At 41.1% G+C, this 14,894-nt stretch overlaps 1 protein-coding gene across 8 annotated transcripts in view; it reads left to right on the forward strand.

Moving 5' to 3' along the window:
- Dennd1a (DENN domain containing 1A) overlaps positions 1-14,894 on the forward strand; it is a 515,895-nt gene that overhangs the window by 314,353 nt on the left and 186,648 nt on the right. For all 8 annotated transcript variants that reach the window (XM_047525191.1, XM_047525194.1, XM_047525192.1 and 5 more), the window contains one exon: positions 2,938-2,983. In XM_047525191.1, the coding sequence (XP_047381147.1) occupies positions 2,938-2,983 (46 nt within the window). The remainder of the gene's footprint in view (positions 1-2,937; positions 2,984-14,894) is intronic.

A 14,894-nucleotide genomic window follows, 5' to 3' on the forward strand; every position in this document is an offset into this window, starting at 1 on the left:
CCCCGCTTCCCACTAACTTAGAATTTGTAATTATATATTTGCAGAGTAAAAATGCTATAGATTCTGGGAAGTATTTGAAGCTTTGTAAGCAAATGATGATAATATAAAAGGTATTTGTCCAAATTTGCATTCATACAAAACATGGAGCTGCTATGATTTCAGAATAAATGTGTTTTAAATATTTTCTAAATACAGAGCTGTTGCAGTCCTAACAATACTTGGCTACAAAACTACATTTCTATGATAGGCCATAATTACTCTGGAAAATTATTGGGCTTTAAAAAATACCTACCTAAAGATGCCAGAAGAGCAAATCTCACTTTGTCCCTTCTTGCATCTACAGTAACTTCTATAAGGTTATTTTGTCCTCTCTTTTAGGGTATCATTGATTTTTATTGCAGTACAAAAGGTCATGGCATTTAAACCTACATATGTAAAATTCTAGAAAATATTTCTTTTTTAGATAAGAAGATTTGATTAAATTATATAGAGGGTTCTTGCCATAGGTATTATTTTTACCTTTTACTCAGATTTTTGAATGTCTTTTTCTGTATGTTAACTCATTTGTTCAGATTTCAGTTCTGAAATTCTAATTAAAACTCATGGTCACTGCTCAATTGCATGATTAAGTGTAAGAATTAGAAAAGTTGATAGAATTTATATAAATATTATGGATCTGGGCTTTTCTCCCTTCTATGTGTTAGGCTGTGCTCCTGGACACATCTAATAAGTGGCCATTTTTCTGGAATTTTGCACTCTTCCTGCTTCCTTTCATTACATTAGGCAAGGTTCCACTGGATGAGACATTTGCAGTCTTAAGACTTCCTGCCAGGGTTCAGACTTTGTATTTTTGACATTGAAGCTTTCTTGTTCTTGAAGCTACTTAATTAGAAACACATTCGTTTCAATGTACACTGGAAAAAGCTCGGACAGCAAAGCCAGGCACACTGGGAAGTTGGAGCATTTGTGTAGCTGGCAGCTAAACTAATGGTTTACAGTTTAAGGGAAGAAATATCACAGGGCATTTCCTTCCCCTCGAAGCAGAGAGAAGCTGACTGTGCCCAGCAGATACCTTAAAAAAAAAAGGGGGGGGGGGGACAAGACAATGATGGAAGAAAAGAAAGGATAACTCCACTTTCACTACTGTTGTGTGTATGGTTCTTTCTGTGGCTATTATCAAATATAAAAGTCTCCTCAAAGAATAGTTCCCAAACTGTGCTGCTAATATTCAAGTTTGTTCTGCAGACTTCCAAAATATATGACTTCTTAGATCTGTAGTAAGAGGAATATTTTATATTCTGGGGAAGGATTTTTGTTCAGAAAATTTTATTTGTTGAATGCTAATGAGGGAATTGTGCCCTTTCTTATTTTTAAATGTTTGAGCATATCAAACTGTACATCTGATCATTGATGTTTAAAAACCTTTGTTGTCTCACCATTGCTTTCCAGAAAAAGCCTAAACCCCGTTGTATTCTGTTGCAAGCAAATCTTTCCTGCTTCATTGCTTACCCATCCTTATTATCTCAACCCCATCCCCAAAGAGCCATCCTTGTCCATCCACTTTGACTCCCCCAGCTGCCCCAGAGAACAAGTACCTGCTCACCTCAGGTGTCTTTCCTCCAAGCTCATTAAAAAAAAAAAAAAAAAAAAAAAAAAAAAAAAAAAAAAACCTGTGCACATTTCATACAATGTATCTCCGGAGAAACAGATGGAAAAGTTTCCAGTCTCTTCCTTCCTCTCTACTCTCCTCTCTACTCCTTGATCTCCCTCATCTACCCCTAGGAAAGATAGTGTGATAGGTGAACCTGGGGATTGTAGGTTCCTTATCAGCGTCAACGTGACACCAAAGGAAAAACAGGTACATGTTAGAGTCAAAGCCTGGGTTTATCAATTGCTTGATTTTTTTAAAAATTTAATTCATTTATTTATATGTGGTGCTGAGAATCGAACCCAGTGCCTCACACATGCCAGGCAAGTGCTCTACCACTGAGCCACAACTCCAGCCCCCAATTGCTTGATTTTGTGGCATTAGATAAGTGATTTAACTATTCTGGTCTATTTCCTCCTCTGTAAAATGTGGGGTTATACTCGCCTTATAAAGTTATTTTGTGGATTAGCAAAACTGAATTTACAGGTCTTCATATAACTGCCAGCACATTTATCATTGGTAGCATCATAAATGATCATGTGTACACATATACGTGCACACAGGATCCTGAAAACTAAGGAAGGACTGGTCAATCCCAAATGTGCAGGTTTTAAAACTTGAGTTGGACTGTCTCTCCCTTGCTTAGTCACTGAACTGGGGAACCTGTTGAGAGAAGCAGTTAACAGAGAGGCCTTATGAATTATATCATCAGATGGCATGTGTGCCACTGGGTGGAGAAACTTGCTGGCAGCTCTCCAAATACTTTGTTCAATCAGAATGGGCAGTTAGGTCACATCTCTTGGTAGTAGAAGGAAACAGCAAATAACAAATCATTCTTCATTGAAACATATTATGTCCTCCGTGCAACCTTTATTGCTTTTTCCATCATAATCATGGCAATCACAGTTTCCATTTCTATCAGGAGCTCTACTCATCATTTGATGAATATTTTCTCTCATTTAATAACACTCCAGGTTGAGTCCAGTGTCTCATTTTAAAGCCTGGGTGTCCAAGGCCATGCAGCCTCATAGCTGCTTTCAGGGGCTAACACCAAGGCTGATGCTCTTCTTACTCCCCATGCTGTTTCCAATGCTGCCTGTGTTTTGAAATTCTTCTGAAGTATCTAGGCTTGGGAACAAAATGTCATATTAGGATTTTTGTTGTGAAAGGAAATGTAACTGTGCATACGTTTATTAAAACAGTTTTTCTCCAAATAGTGAACCATCTGTAATTTTCTGTCGGAAGCAACAGACATTAAAGCAGCTGTGTGTCTCTGTTTCTCTTCACAGTGCTCCCATGCCCTACCTCATAGGAATCCATTTAAGTTTAATGGAGGTAAGTTGGCTTCTTTCCTCCCTGATCGCTCAACTTGGGGTTTTGTCTTGCTTTGTGTAGTGGAAAGCCACGGTCTTGGATAAACAACTCTGCATATGAGAGCAAATTGAAGCAAAAGCTCATGTGTGTTCCCCTTCCAGGTGCACAGGGCTGAGTTCCTCTTAGACCCTTTCAATTGGCTTTTGACTCCAGGGCTTTCCCATTTTGCTTAGAGATTACAGGTTTTTATGGGTGAAGGGGTGTGAAGGCAGGGAGGCCAGAGGAAAAGGTTCTATGAGGGTTTGGAAGAGGAAAGAGAAATGGTTCACTCTTCATAATAATGTGTATTCTAAACCACTATAACAGTATTGCATTTTTTTTTTGTTCTAGAAAATGAGATACAAGTGGTATATAGAAGTGAGGAGTATTAAAATTATCCCCAATACCATTATTGTAGATTGAAACCACTGTGGAATTTTACTATTCTTAATTCTAATCTTCATTCTGAGAATATGTATTTTATATAAATATAAAAATGTGTATGATTGCTATGTGACATATATAATTTTATGTCTTTATTTCACTTAACATTATGGTATAAGTATTTCTACATGTGTTTGTCTACTCTCAGTAAAATAATTTTCAATTTGCTACCTGTCATGCCCACCATTTGGATATACCACAACTTAACTATTTTCCTACTGTTGGACACTTAGATTGTTTATAATGTTTTCACTATTATAAATAGCATTTCAGTGAACATCTTTATGCATAAGGCTTTATCTGCATTTTGACTTATTTCCTTAGCGTAGAATCCCTAAAGTAGAAATGCTTGGTCAAAGCTCTGAATCTGATGCCAGATTGCTTTCTGTACGGCTGTACCAATTAGATAGCAGTTCTTTTAAAGGACTTTTCTGTGCTTCTGTAAGTGCCATTAGTTTGTAGACATGAACCTCAAGACTTTTCCTCCTCAGGAGGGGAGCAGACATTTGTACTAGAGCAGAATGGGGCAGGGGGTGGGTGGCTTGCCTGTATCGCACAGGAGATAAGCTCTGGAGGGGAATCTACAGCCATGTCCGTCTGCGATGGTGCTTTGCATGTCTTAAAGGAAGTGCTGCTTCTCTTCTTCTGTTGCCTTCATTTCACGTCGACGAGGACCACCTGCTTCTCCACTAACTGTTGCACACTGTGCTATTGTGCTTACGAAAATGAAACAAGTTGGTTATCGAAAAACCTGTTTGTTTGACATTGAGAATCTTGATCAAAATAGACCACAGAAATCTGCTCAAATTTCTAATTTGACAGGACGGCCATGTGGCTCCTACATTCTGTTAACAGTCCCTCCCTGTCATCACCCAGCCCTAAGCACATACAGTACACAGTTTATGGACTATCTTGGATGATGTATTTAGATCAGATTGAAGAGATTTCTTCGGTTTTACCTTTGTTTGTCAAGTTTGGGGGTCTATTCAAAGCTCTTGTATGAAAAATTCAAAGTGAATACTTTCTAATGGACCTTTCCTGCCAATTGCTATAGAGTTTGAAACACTGATCTGAGGACCATTTGGCCTAATCAGCATCCACAACTTCCTCCTGCTTCTCCTTGTGCCTTCCAGTCTGCTCCAGCACAGACTTTTTCAGACCCTTTTAATGTGCCACTACCTTCAGCATTCTTCAAGTGTCTAGTCCTGGATTGTTCTTCTTCTCTACTTGCCCTCTGTCATCTTTGCTTCAGTTACCAAGTCAAAGTCATTCACTCTCAGCTGTGATTCTAATGTTGCTCTGCCTCTCTCTAAATGTCAGGTCCAAAGTTTTAAGTACCACAGAGTTTCACACAGATGCACTACAGATACCTCTTTCAGCCTTCCCCAAACAATTATTAACTGTGAGTGCATGTGCATGCCAGCACACACACATACTGGGCCAGTCCACTCCCCTTTCTGTACTCCCAGTCCCTGTAAATGGCACCATTGGCTTCAGAGATGTCAAAGTGGGACACCTGAGGAAGGCTGAGTGCTCCCTCTTCCTCCGTCAGTCTGTCTAAATTCTTACCACATCACTAAAATGTCTCTTGCCCTGTTTCTTCTTCACGGCCTTCATTGACATGTTTTCTTTGCTTTCTTGGATTCTTGCAAAGACTTACTCATTCACTTAATAAGCAAAACGAGGGCCTCTTATATTCCAAACATTGTACTTAGTGCTGGACTTAAGAAGATTCATTCCATAGCCCTGACATGGAGTGTGATGCCTTCTGCTTTAGGTGGCCCACTTTCTCTCTGCACTGTCTCTGAGCTCTGCAGTTTCTCTACTGCTGTCTTTGCACATCACTGCCAGAGCACTCGTTAGCTGCCGCTTGGGCTGATCTCTATCAGATCCACATACCTGCACCTTTGCGTGGAGAGGCCCTGCCCTTCTCTACCTCTTCCAAGAGGTCCTCTGTCTGTCTTCTTTCACTTAGGGAACCTCTAATTCTGAATGATAGCTGTTTACTTCCCTGTACTCTCTGTCATCCCCTGGAGCATGAATCATCTGGGAACCAGACCTGTTGTCATTCTCTGTCATGCCCTCGGCATCTTTAGCAGGGCTTCAAGCAGTGACTGCTTACTGAAAAGAAAGGTGGAGTGACTGCTTGGGGAATTGTAATTTGGAGCACATTTAGGAGCCCTCCAATAGGCATCATTGTTTGCAGGCAACTCAGTGCCATAATTTTACATAAAGACAAGGGAGGTATTTTTTTTTTTTTTTTACCTTTTATATGATTGTAAGTAATTTGAAGTAAGGCCTTTTGTAGTAAAATATACAGTGCAAAATATGCATGCATGTTGAAGCTAAAACTTGAAACAGTTTGCACTTAGGTGAATGGGTGGATGCAAGTCTACTCTGTTCAGCTTTTGAAGGGCTTTAAGTATGAAAGCTCAGAACACACTGGCCAAGGTAGACCTTGGCCCTGTCGATTGACGGAGGCTAAGGAGGAATCTGCTATGTTAAACTCCTGTGTGGTTAGCACCAAAAGAAAAACAAACATGGTAGGTTCCCCGCCCTTGAAACCAGCCTTCTGAACAAAGAAGTGTTTCCTGGGTGCGTAGAGCAGCTGTGAACTCCACGTGTGAGAATTTGGTCTGCTGATCTCTTCCCTGAATTTCAGCTCACACTCAGAGAGCCCTAGTTTTGTTTGCCAAGTGGGTTTATCAGGTTCTGTTGTACCTTTCAGTGCTAAAGATGCTTCCTTCCTCTGAGATTTCCTCAGGAACACGAGCTGTAATGCTTGGGCAGGAACACAGACCTGGGGCCAAAGGAGAGCTCTTTAAGGAAGGAGCTCAGGGAGGCCCATCTCTTCTCACTACACTAGTTTTCTTACTGGCAATTCAGCAAAAGGCTTATTTTTGACTGTCTTGTTATTTTTTCTTGAAAGCTATAGGCACCTTATTATGCCTTTGCATATGTGCCAGAATTTTTTAAACTTCAAATGAATGTGGCAGATGTTCATAAAAGTTTAGAAAAAGCTACCATAGGAAGACTTTTTAACCATTTTTATGACACTCAAATTTGTTGCACAAAAAGAAATAGAAATTATAATTGAGTATTCTCATTTGGAAAAAGGTTATTTTGGGGAAAGACCTAATTCTAGTCTTCAAGCTCAAACAGGATGCCGTTGCTGTTTGTTAAATGGTAACCTCGTCACCATAAAGAGTCTACTTTCCTTCTAAAGTGACAAGTTTATAGCCGATATCATTCTCTCTCCTTCTGCCTTTTGATATTCTTTCTCTCATTTAAGCAATTTGAGGCTAGTGGCAAGTTAGCAGAATAGCCAAGGGTATTGGCATAGACCTCACTTCTTCTTGGAGAGAATGATCGTGTTAGTTGGCAGCTAGGAAATCCCAAAACATGGCCAGATTACACAGTGACTATTTCCTTTCATTCAACTGATCTCAATTTAGTTCAAACGACATTTATGCAGTCCCTCTTATGTACCATATCTGGCAGCAGGTGCCAGGTCATGCCTGGTAGATGGTGCTTCTGTTTGATAAACGAAGACCTTCCTCCCAAGCTTCACAGTGTTTTGTGTTCAGGCCTCAGGAGGGTGGAAAGGATATATCCAGAAGGTATTCTGTATTACTGCTGGTGGTGGAATAGGAAGGAGGAAGGCAAGGTGATAGCAAGGACATAGTTCCAAAGAGAAACTCAGGCTAGCTTGTAAATGAAGCTCCACCTGTATGCTGAGGCAGTGAGGGCCCTTGATTCTGGTTTTCCTCCTTCCTGCTTATGTGATCTTAGGTGAGGCAATTGTCTGCTGAGCCTCTGTTTTCTTCCCTCTAATCTAAGGATACTGCAGAAAGAGAGCTTCAGCACAGTTGGTTTGTGCCTGCCCCATTTTATCCTGGTTTGCAATACAGGAGGCAGTACCAGTATTGAGAATGGTAGTTTTGCAGGATTTGATAAATGTGGTTCCACACTTCTGTGTGGCCACTCCCCTTACTGTGTCAACTTCAGTCATGATACTTTGTCTTTCTGGATGTTTTTACTTTTTTCATCTGCAAGAGCTGAGTCCTGCAGATGTCTAGCATATCCCATAATCTGACATGTGACAGGGACAGGATACAGGATATAGTCTTTCCCCAGCAATGTGTTAGTAGTCTTTGTGTCCAGGCACTGCATTATACCAGGAGGTCTGTATAAAATGGTGATTATGACATAATCTCCACCTTCTCAGCATTTGGTCTGCAACAAATGCACACAAGTAGAAAATAACTGTGGTGAATTGGGGCTGCCATAGGCTTAGGGAGGGGAGGCACCATCTCTAGCTTTTCCAGCCTGAGGTATACCTTCTCAGGAGAAAATTGAAGCCTAACAGATAAGAAGTAGGAGCACCAGGGGAGCAGGGGACACCATCTGCAGAGCCTTGAGGTCTAGACCAGGAGACTTTCCAGGAAGTATGAGGCATTCTGTCTACTAGGAACAAGGGAGAAGGGGAGACCTGAGTTCAGCAGGAAGAGGCCAGGCCATCCAGGGCCTTGTAAGCCGCATTAAAGAGTTTCAACTTTATAGGGCAACAGAGAGCCATTGAAGGGTGTAAATAGGGGAGGGATATGGTCAGGCCTTCTCCTTGTGGGCCATTAGAAACACAGTCCTTCCATATAAAATGTTGGAAACTGCTTAACCATGTTAATAAAGTAAATTGATATTTGTAAAGATCAAGGTAATTCTTAAGGAAATTACACACCAAAACCATGTATATAAAATTCAGATGTGTTAGCGTCCCCAACCCAAGCTTCTGAATGGTTCCTTTGCCACCAAACTGTGGGCGAGGTGTTTGTAGTGACGGTTTTCTTTGAGGTTTTAAGCTCCGCTTTTACTAGAGTTGTCTTCTCCTCTCTGTTTCCAGTACTTTAATACATCAGATATTCTTTCTCTACCCCAGTTTGAGGGTATAAATTTAGATGATACACTAAGAAGTTATTCCAGATCATGAGAATGGGGTAGGAGGGACCCAGATACCAAGTTGCCAGGCCCCTAGCTAGCTGTCCCCGCCAGTGCAACTGCAAGAGGTGTGTGATGGGTGCTCAGGGAGACAGGCCAGGCTCCCAGCATTCCTCTTTCTTGCTCACCATCATTTTTCTAGGAAGACTTAGCCATCAGCCCCCAGAAGCCTGGTTTTGCAAGTAGATGAAGTGCTTGGAGTAGCCCTGGACCTCCATTCTGAGAACAGGATCCAAGCGCTTAATCAAAACTCAGATTGGTTGCTGGGATGCAGAGGCCACATTTATCTGTGTAGGGCTCCTAGTTTGACTATGGGGTTTTTCAGAGAACCTGAATTTCTGTCAATTGAATTTGTACTATTTTAACTATTTTCTTTTTTCCCCCTTGCCATAGAAGTTCTTTAATCCTTTGTCACTTTTTAAAAAAGAATATTTATTTTTGAACAGTTTTATAGTGAGTGAAGAGTGTTTCTTGTTTACCACTGTATCACTTTGAGGCTTCACATGACCCCACCTGTAGACAGAAGTAAGATGTAGTTTGCATTGTTAATGCCCAGCTAATGCAAAACTCTGAGCCATAATCATATTTACCTATAAATGGTGACTTGTGTGTCCTCACAACAATAGAGAAACTCGATGTGAGATTTATTTGTTGGGGCCCAGTAATTCATATTCCTGCTTTATAAGCAAGATGATATTTGCATAAAAAATCCCACCTGGTAGTTGCAGTCCTAAGTCTGCGGGGAGTACTTTGAGAAAGGGAAGAGCCTGACACCTTCTGAGTTCTTGCCTAGTGCCACACACTGTGCTGGGGTGTTTGCCTGCTTTCACTTGGGAGCATTGATTGCTCACTCTCTGCAGCACAGGAGATAGCCACCCTTGTAGATGGGGAAGCCAAACTCTGAGAGGTAAGATCATTTACATCCAAGCCCTCCACTACGAAGGGTCTGTCAGCCCCCCAGAGCGTCTGCTCTTTGCACCCTGATACTGTGTGGATTATGGCTGTCCCAACCCCAGTGCTGGGCAGAGGCCCCCACCTGTGCCAGAGCTGTTCCTTCTCAGTGTTCTGGGATGGGGATTGCGGGGAGGGGAAAGGAGTGCAGGCCCATAGTCCTCCAAAGACAAGTTCTAAGGACACTAGTGCTTGGGGCCTGGTTCCTTAGCCTCTTTAAGGCTCCCTTCTCTCATCTGTAAAATTAAGGTGATATTATACATCCTATAGAGTTGTGAGAATTAACTGGTATAGTGGATGTGAAGAACTTGTTTCAAATATTGTATTGAACATTCATTATCATAGTTAGTAGTAGGAAAATAAGAGGCAAAGATTGAAGGTTGTTCTGTAAACAGAGCAGGGATTGGACAATGATTGGTTTTCCTGGCATTTCCTTAGCATGCTGTGTACCATTGGCACAGTCATCACACAGGAGTCCTGCCCCATCTGGAGAATGCAGAGTGCAGGTGTAGCAGGCTCTGCTCACCTCAGGCCAGGGAGAAGGTTAATAATGGGTTTCCCTTGGAAGCTCTCTCCTCTTTGCATTGGTATCTGCTTTTAAAATGAGTGTGATTCTAAAATGCCACTTCATCCTAAGGTTGAAATTAATATAAAACAGTTTTAAGCCCAACAAGTGTATTGGCCTGAGTTAAGCATCTCCTGCTTGAGTATCATTTGTCATGGTGGAAATGTTCTGTTGTGAGACGGGCCAACCCTCAATAACACACGAGAAAAACTGAGTCGTCATTAGGAGAATCCCAGGGAAACGAGAGCATCAATGATGCTCTTGGTTCCCATTTTTCCTTTTACCATTTGGCCATCATTATATGAAAGTCCCTTTTAACACTGTTAAAATGACTGCAAAGAAAACCTCAAAATTTATAAATTTTTACTCATTGATTCTTTTTTTATTTTTTTATTTTTACAGACTGCTTTTTGATTCATTGTACACAAATGGGGTATAACTTTTCGTTTCTGTGGTTGAACACAATGTAGATTCACACCTTTCATGTAATCACACATGTACATAGGGTAATGATGTCTGTCTCAATCCACCATCTTTCATACCCCTACCCCTTCCCCCCTCTCATTTCCCCTATGTAATCCAAAGTTCCTCCATTCTTCTCTTACCGCCCACCCCCATTATGTACTCATTGATTCTTAAATCCCTGCTAGGAGAAGGTAAGAAGTGGCCCCACACAAGGCCTGTAGAAGAGTGGAAAGAGTCCTTACTCTGGAGTCTTGTGGGTTCAGATTCTAGCTCTGACATGATATGTCCCTTTGAATCTACTCCTTTGTTTAAAGGAGGGACGATTTTAGCAGGGGAAAGGGTATAGTTATTCTGTCACATGGTTTGTCTGCTGTGCACAAAACTGCTCTTTCACTAGGCTCTTCAGAGACACCTGTTGGTGATTGAATGAGGGCTATAGTATACATGGCACTTCAGCTTCAAGGTCACCACCTTGTGGGGAAGGTGCCCCTTACAGTTGGGTGTGTTAAGGTACCTGACCCTCCTCACGTGTTATATGGGTAGAATCCTAAGATCATGGGAGTTTTTAATGAGGAACAAAGGAAGAAATACAAACTCCCAGCTTTGTATTCATCACATGGTAGGCACCAAGTCAATGAAAGTGACTACCAATATTATGTGGGCATCGAATTGGAATACTTCAAAAGAGGTAAAAGACACATCCATCTAAGTTTGACTTTGCCCTCTTTTTCAGCTTCCATTTTTATTTTATAATGATTGACTTTTTCTTAATTAACATTCACTTAAAGGCACTTTTAACTGAGTTCAGCCACATGGGACTGGTGACTTTTCATAAACTCCTTGCAAGTGACTGGGGCGGGGCTTTTGTGGGACCTCAGAGACTAGCAGTGATGATTGAAGAGAGGTGCCCTTGGCCCAGGCAAATCCCCTTTGGGATCTGGGCACATGTGGTTTTGTTTAACACCATGCTCAGTGACTCAGGGTACCGGTTTGTGACCATCAGGCATTTGCTGTTGATATGCAAGGTCACCACAGTAGGGGTGTTTGTCAACCAAATTAAACTTCCTCTTAATGACCTAAAATAATTGATTCGGAAGGCCTTTAAATGGGCCAGGGCAATGTGTAAGCAAGCTGAAATCCGGCATTTCTGCACAAATTACCGCATGTTGTTGTTTAGTGTATTTGTTTTGCCTTTGTTGAGAAGAATTTGGATGGACCGTGGGTTTTTGGAGCAGGCAGTGAGCCTAAGTTTGAATCCCAGCTCCACCATTTGTCCCTGACAGTCTATGGGCCTTTACATCCCCATCAGCAGAATGAGCTCCTCCCTAAAAGGGTGACAGAAATAATATAGCTAAAGTGCCATGCATATTAGTAGGTCCTCGGTGCTGAATATTGTTATATACCAAAGATTTCCAATAGGCCCCTCAAGAAGACAGCATAGTCTGACAAGACTGTGGTGTAACTGTGGTGTAACTATACCTTTTTTCTTCCTGCTAACCTGATTTCTCCATAAACCACTTGCTCATAAAGTTAAACATCTATAGAGAAAATCATGATTTAAAATGGAGCCAAAAAACCTCTCTTTACATGTTATTTGATTCTCAGCTAATTTCAAATTTATTTTTAAAGTTGAACATTAAAACTTATGCCCTTTAAGCCTATAAAAGGAGTAGGTTTTTCTTCACCCATTGGATTCAGACATTCATGATCCAAGTTCAGGCCTTTGAAGATAAAACTTGGGACCACCATCCTATGTTTGTATAGAAACATAGTCATTGGCTTGAGGCCTTTCTTAAACATGATCAACAGTGCATTAAAGTTTTGTTTGTGGGTGGAAGTTACCAGCATCCCATAGAGTGGTTTATGTGCCCTGCCTAAAAATACTTTCCTCCATAAACACAGTATCTAACAAAAGCTAAAAGGTGTAGATGGGGGCTGCCTACTCCTGAATACTTCCTTAGCCCAATATCTGTTAAACTTTGGGGCCTAGGAGTTAATTGTTTTGAAGATTCAGTGGCAATAAATCTCTATCCTTTCTCTTCAGCATTTGACTACAAATATTTTGTACTGATGGAATGGGTTAAATTATGAAGCTTGATAAGTACATATGCACATTACCCATCCCTAGCTTTAGAAGAGGAAGGAAAAAAAAAGAAAGAAAGAAAGAAAAAGATAGCTATGATTTTTGGAAGTCATCCCAATTTTTAAAAATAAGAGAATTTGGACATTTTGGCATATGGGGTTTTTTAAATGAAATTTCATGGAACTGAAAACAGTCAATTTTAGGTTTCCAAAAATTGTTTTGATTTTCGTTGGTATAAATTTGCTGCACATGGTTTTGGGGAAGTTCTGAGAGATACATTTAGGACTTAGGGGTTGATTTTTTTGGTTGTTGTTAGATTCATGATTGAGTTTTAAAAGGTGATTTTTCTAAATTCAAAGTATAAATTGGAGGAGACAAGAGTTCATTTATAAGGATCATTCTACATTGCTAAGCAACTGGAGTCAGGGGCCAATTCATTGAACCTCATTTGGGCACCATTTGGACACTGTGTATCTGCACCCACCCACCTCAGAGTGAGAATCTCAAGGCAAGTGACTGACCATTCCATTAGCAGCAGCTGCTGGTGATCAGCACCGTGAGCATCACCTGTGTAGGGTCAGGCTCATTGCACATCAGGTTGGGGGGTGTTGGAAAAGAGAGAAGATGCCCAGGAGGGGGCTCCAGGCCACCTGCCGTGTGAGGATCAAAGGGTTGAAAGGTCGGAGGGCACAGCTCCCTTAACCATATCTGTCTGTGCAATCGTTGCCTCAGATTGTAAATCTTGGCAATTTCATTAAGGCCTCCTGGCTGCTACTGGGGCATTGGAATAATAAAATTTTATATCTGCTGCCTTTCCTGCCTCTGGCTGCCAGGCTGATACATTCTGCACAATATGGGAGCGTCTTACGAAAGCCTTTCCTAGAATGATCGGAGCAGCCATAATGAAACCCTAGTTAGGAATTTGGGGTCCACGGAACCTTATCCACAGGAATTGTTGTTGTTGTTGTTTTAACAAAACAAAAAGAAGAAGAAGAAAAAAAAAAAAGAAGAAGAAGAAGAAGAAGAAGAATAAAAGACCTATACACCAACTATCTAGCAACCTTTTGGATCCCCAGAGCACTTCTCCTATGAAAAGAAGGTTACCAACATCTTCCCTCTTGCTAAATGCTTCCTCTTCCTCACAGGAAGGAGAGGTGAGCTGTGCCTGTGCTGCTGTTTATTAAACAACACCACTCTAATGACCGGGGGTCCTTTCTTCTGGGAAGCCCCCAGCATCCAGACAGATCTTTCTTCCCACTTGGCAGATCTTTTGGGTGTTTTTAGAGACATGTCTCCTGAATATGATTTTCCAAATATTTTTCCTAGATCCTAAAGTTGTTATGGATCTTTAGGGCCCCTTGGCTCCCGGGCAAGACAAATCACAGTAATGGCTGCCCCTTTACTGCCCATATGTTTAAGACCCCCTGTAGTTTGTTTGAAAAGTTAAGAGATTTTCACAGTGAAGGTGCCATTTCTGAAATTTAAAGTGTTCCTTTTCACCGGGAGATAAGTTCACTCTGATTAAGTCCGTAATTCTCACTAAGCCATGTTTATGGAGGCAATAAACAATGTTTCAGCGTGCTTGTTAAATTGGGTCTCCAACCTCTCCACTCTTTAAAAATTGACATTTCAAATAAAAGGCAGGTGGAGATGGGAGTTGGGGTTTGCTGTGCTTAGTGATGGATGAATGATGGCAAGTGGCAGTTGTGTGGGAGGAGGGAGGCCCCATTTTTATTATAGGGTGACCCCAAACCTTTTTGGAACCAGGGAATCTGCATCCCCTTACACTCCCAGTGAAGCTCTTAAATTCAAGTCTCATTGTTTCCAAATTGGATGGGTACTATTTTGAACCACTGCCAGACACATTGCACGCATTTAATTTTCACAAAAAGTCTGTGCTATGGTAGTGGCCGCCCTATTTTATAGATGATGAAATTTAGGCACAGAGAAGTGGCTTATCCAAAATCACACAGCTAACAGTCTAACCAGGACTCATGCCCAGTTATTGTATGCAGTGTTTTAGTGTATACAAACAAAAAGTATTATACTGGCCCTACTTTGAGGGTCTGCTTGCTATTGCATATTAAGCACTCTATATCCATAGAGGTGAGAAGAGAAATATGTGACATGGCTGCTGTCCTTAGTATGTGCTCAGCACTATCTCTGTGCTGCTCCACAGAAAAGGAGAAGAGTCCTAGACCCAGGTTACAGCTGTTTTCACCCTAGGACCTGGAGCAAGTTACTTGGCCTCTTACAGCTTCATTTTGTTCTTCTGTAAAATGTAAATAATGATACCTATTCCTTGAGGTTGCTTTGAAGGTATTTTTAAATAATATATTTTAAAATATGGTAGTTTTAAAACTCTATAGTGGTGTTACTGCACATATGTG

Source organism: Sciurus carolinensis, chromosome 14, assembly GCF_902686445.1.
Source record: "Sciurus carolinensis chromosome 14, mSciCar1.2, whole genome shotgun sequence".
NCBI classification, from domain to species: Eukaryota; Metazoa; Chordata; class Mammalia; order Rodentia; family Sciuridae; genus Sciurus; species Sciurus carolinensis.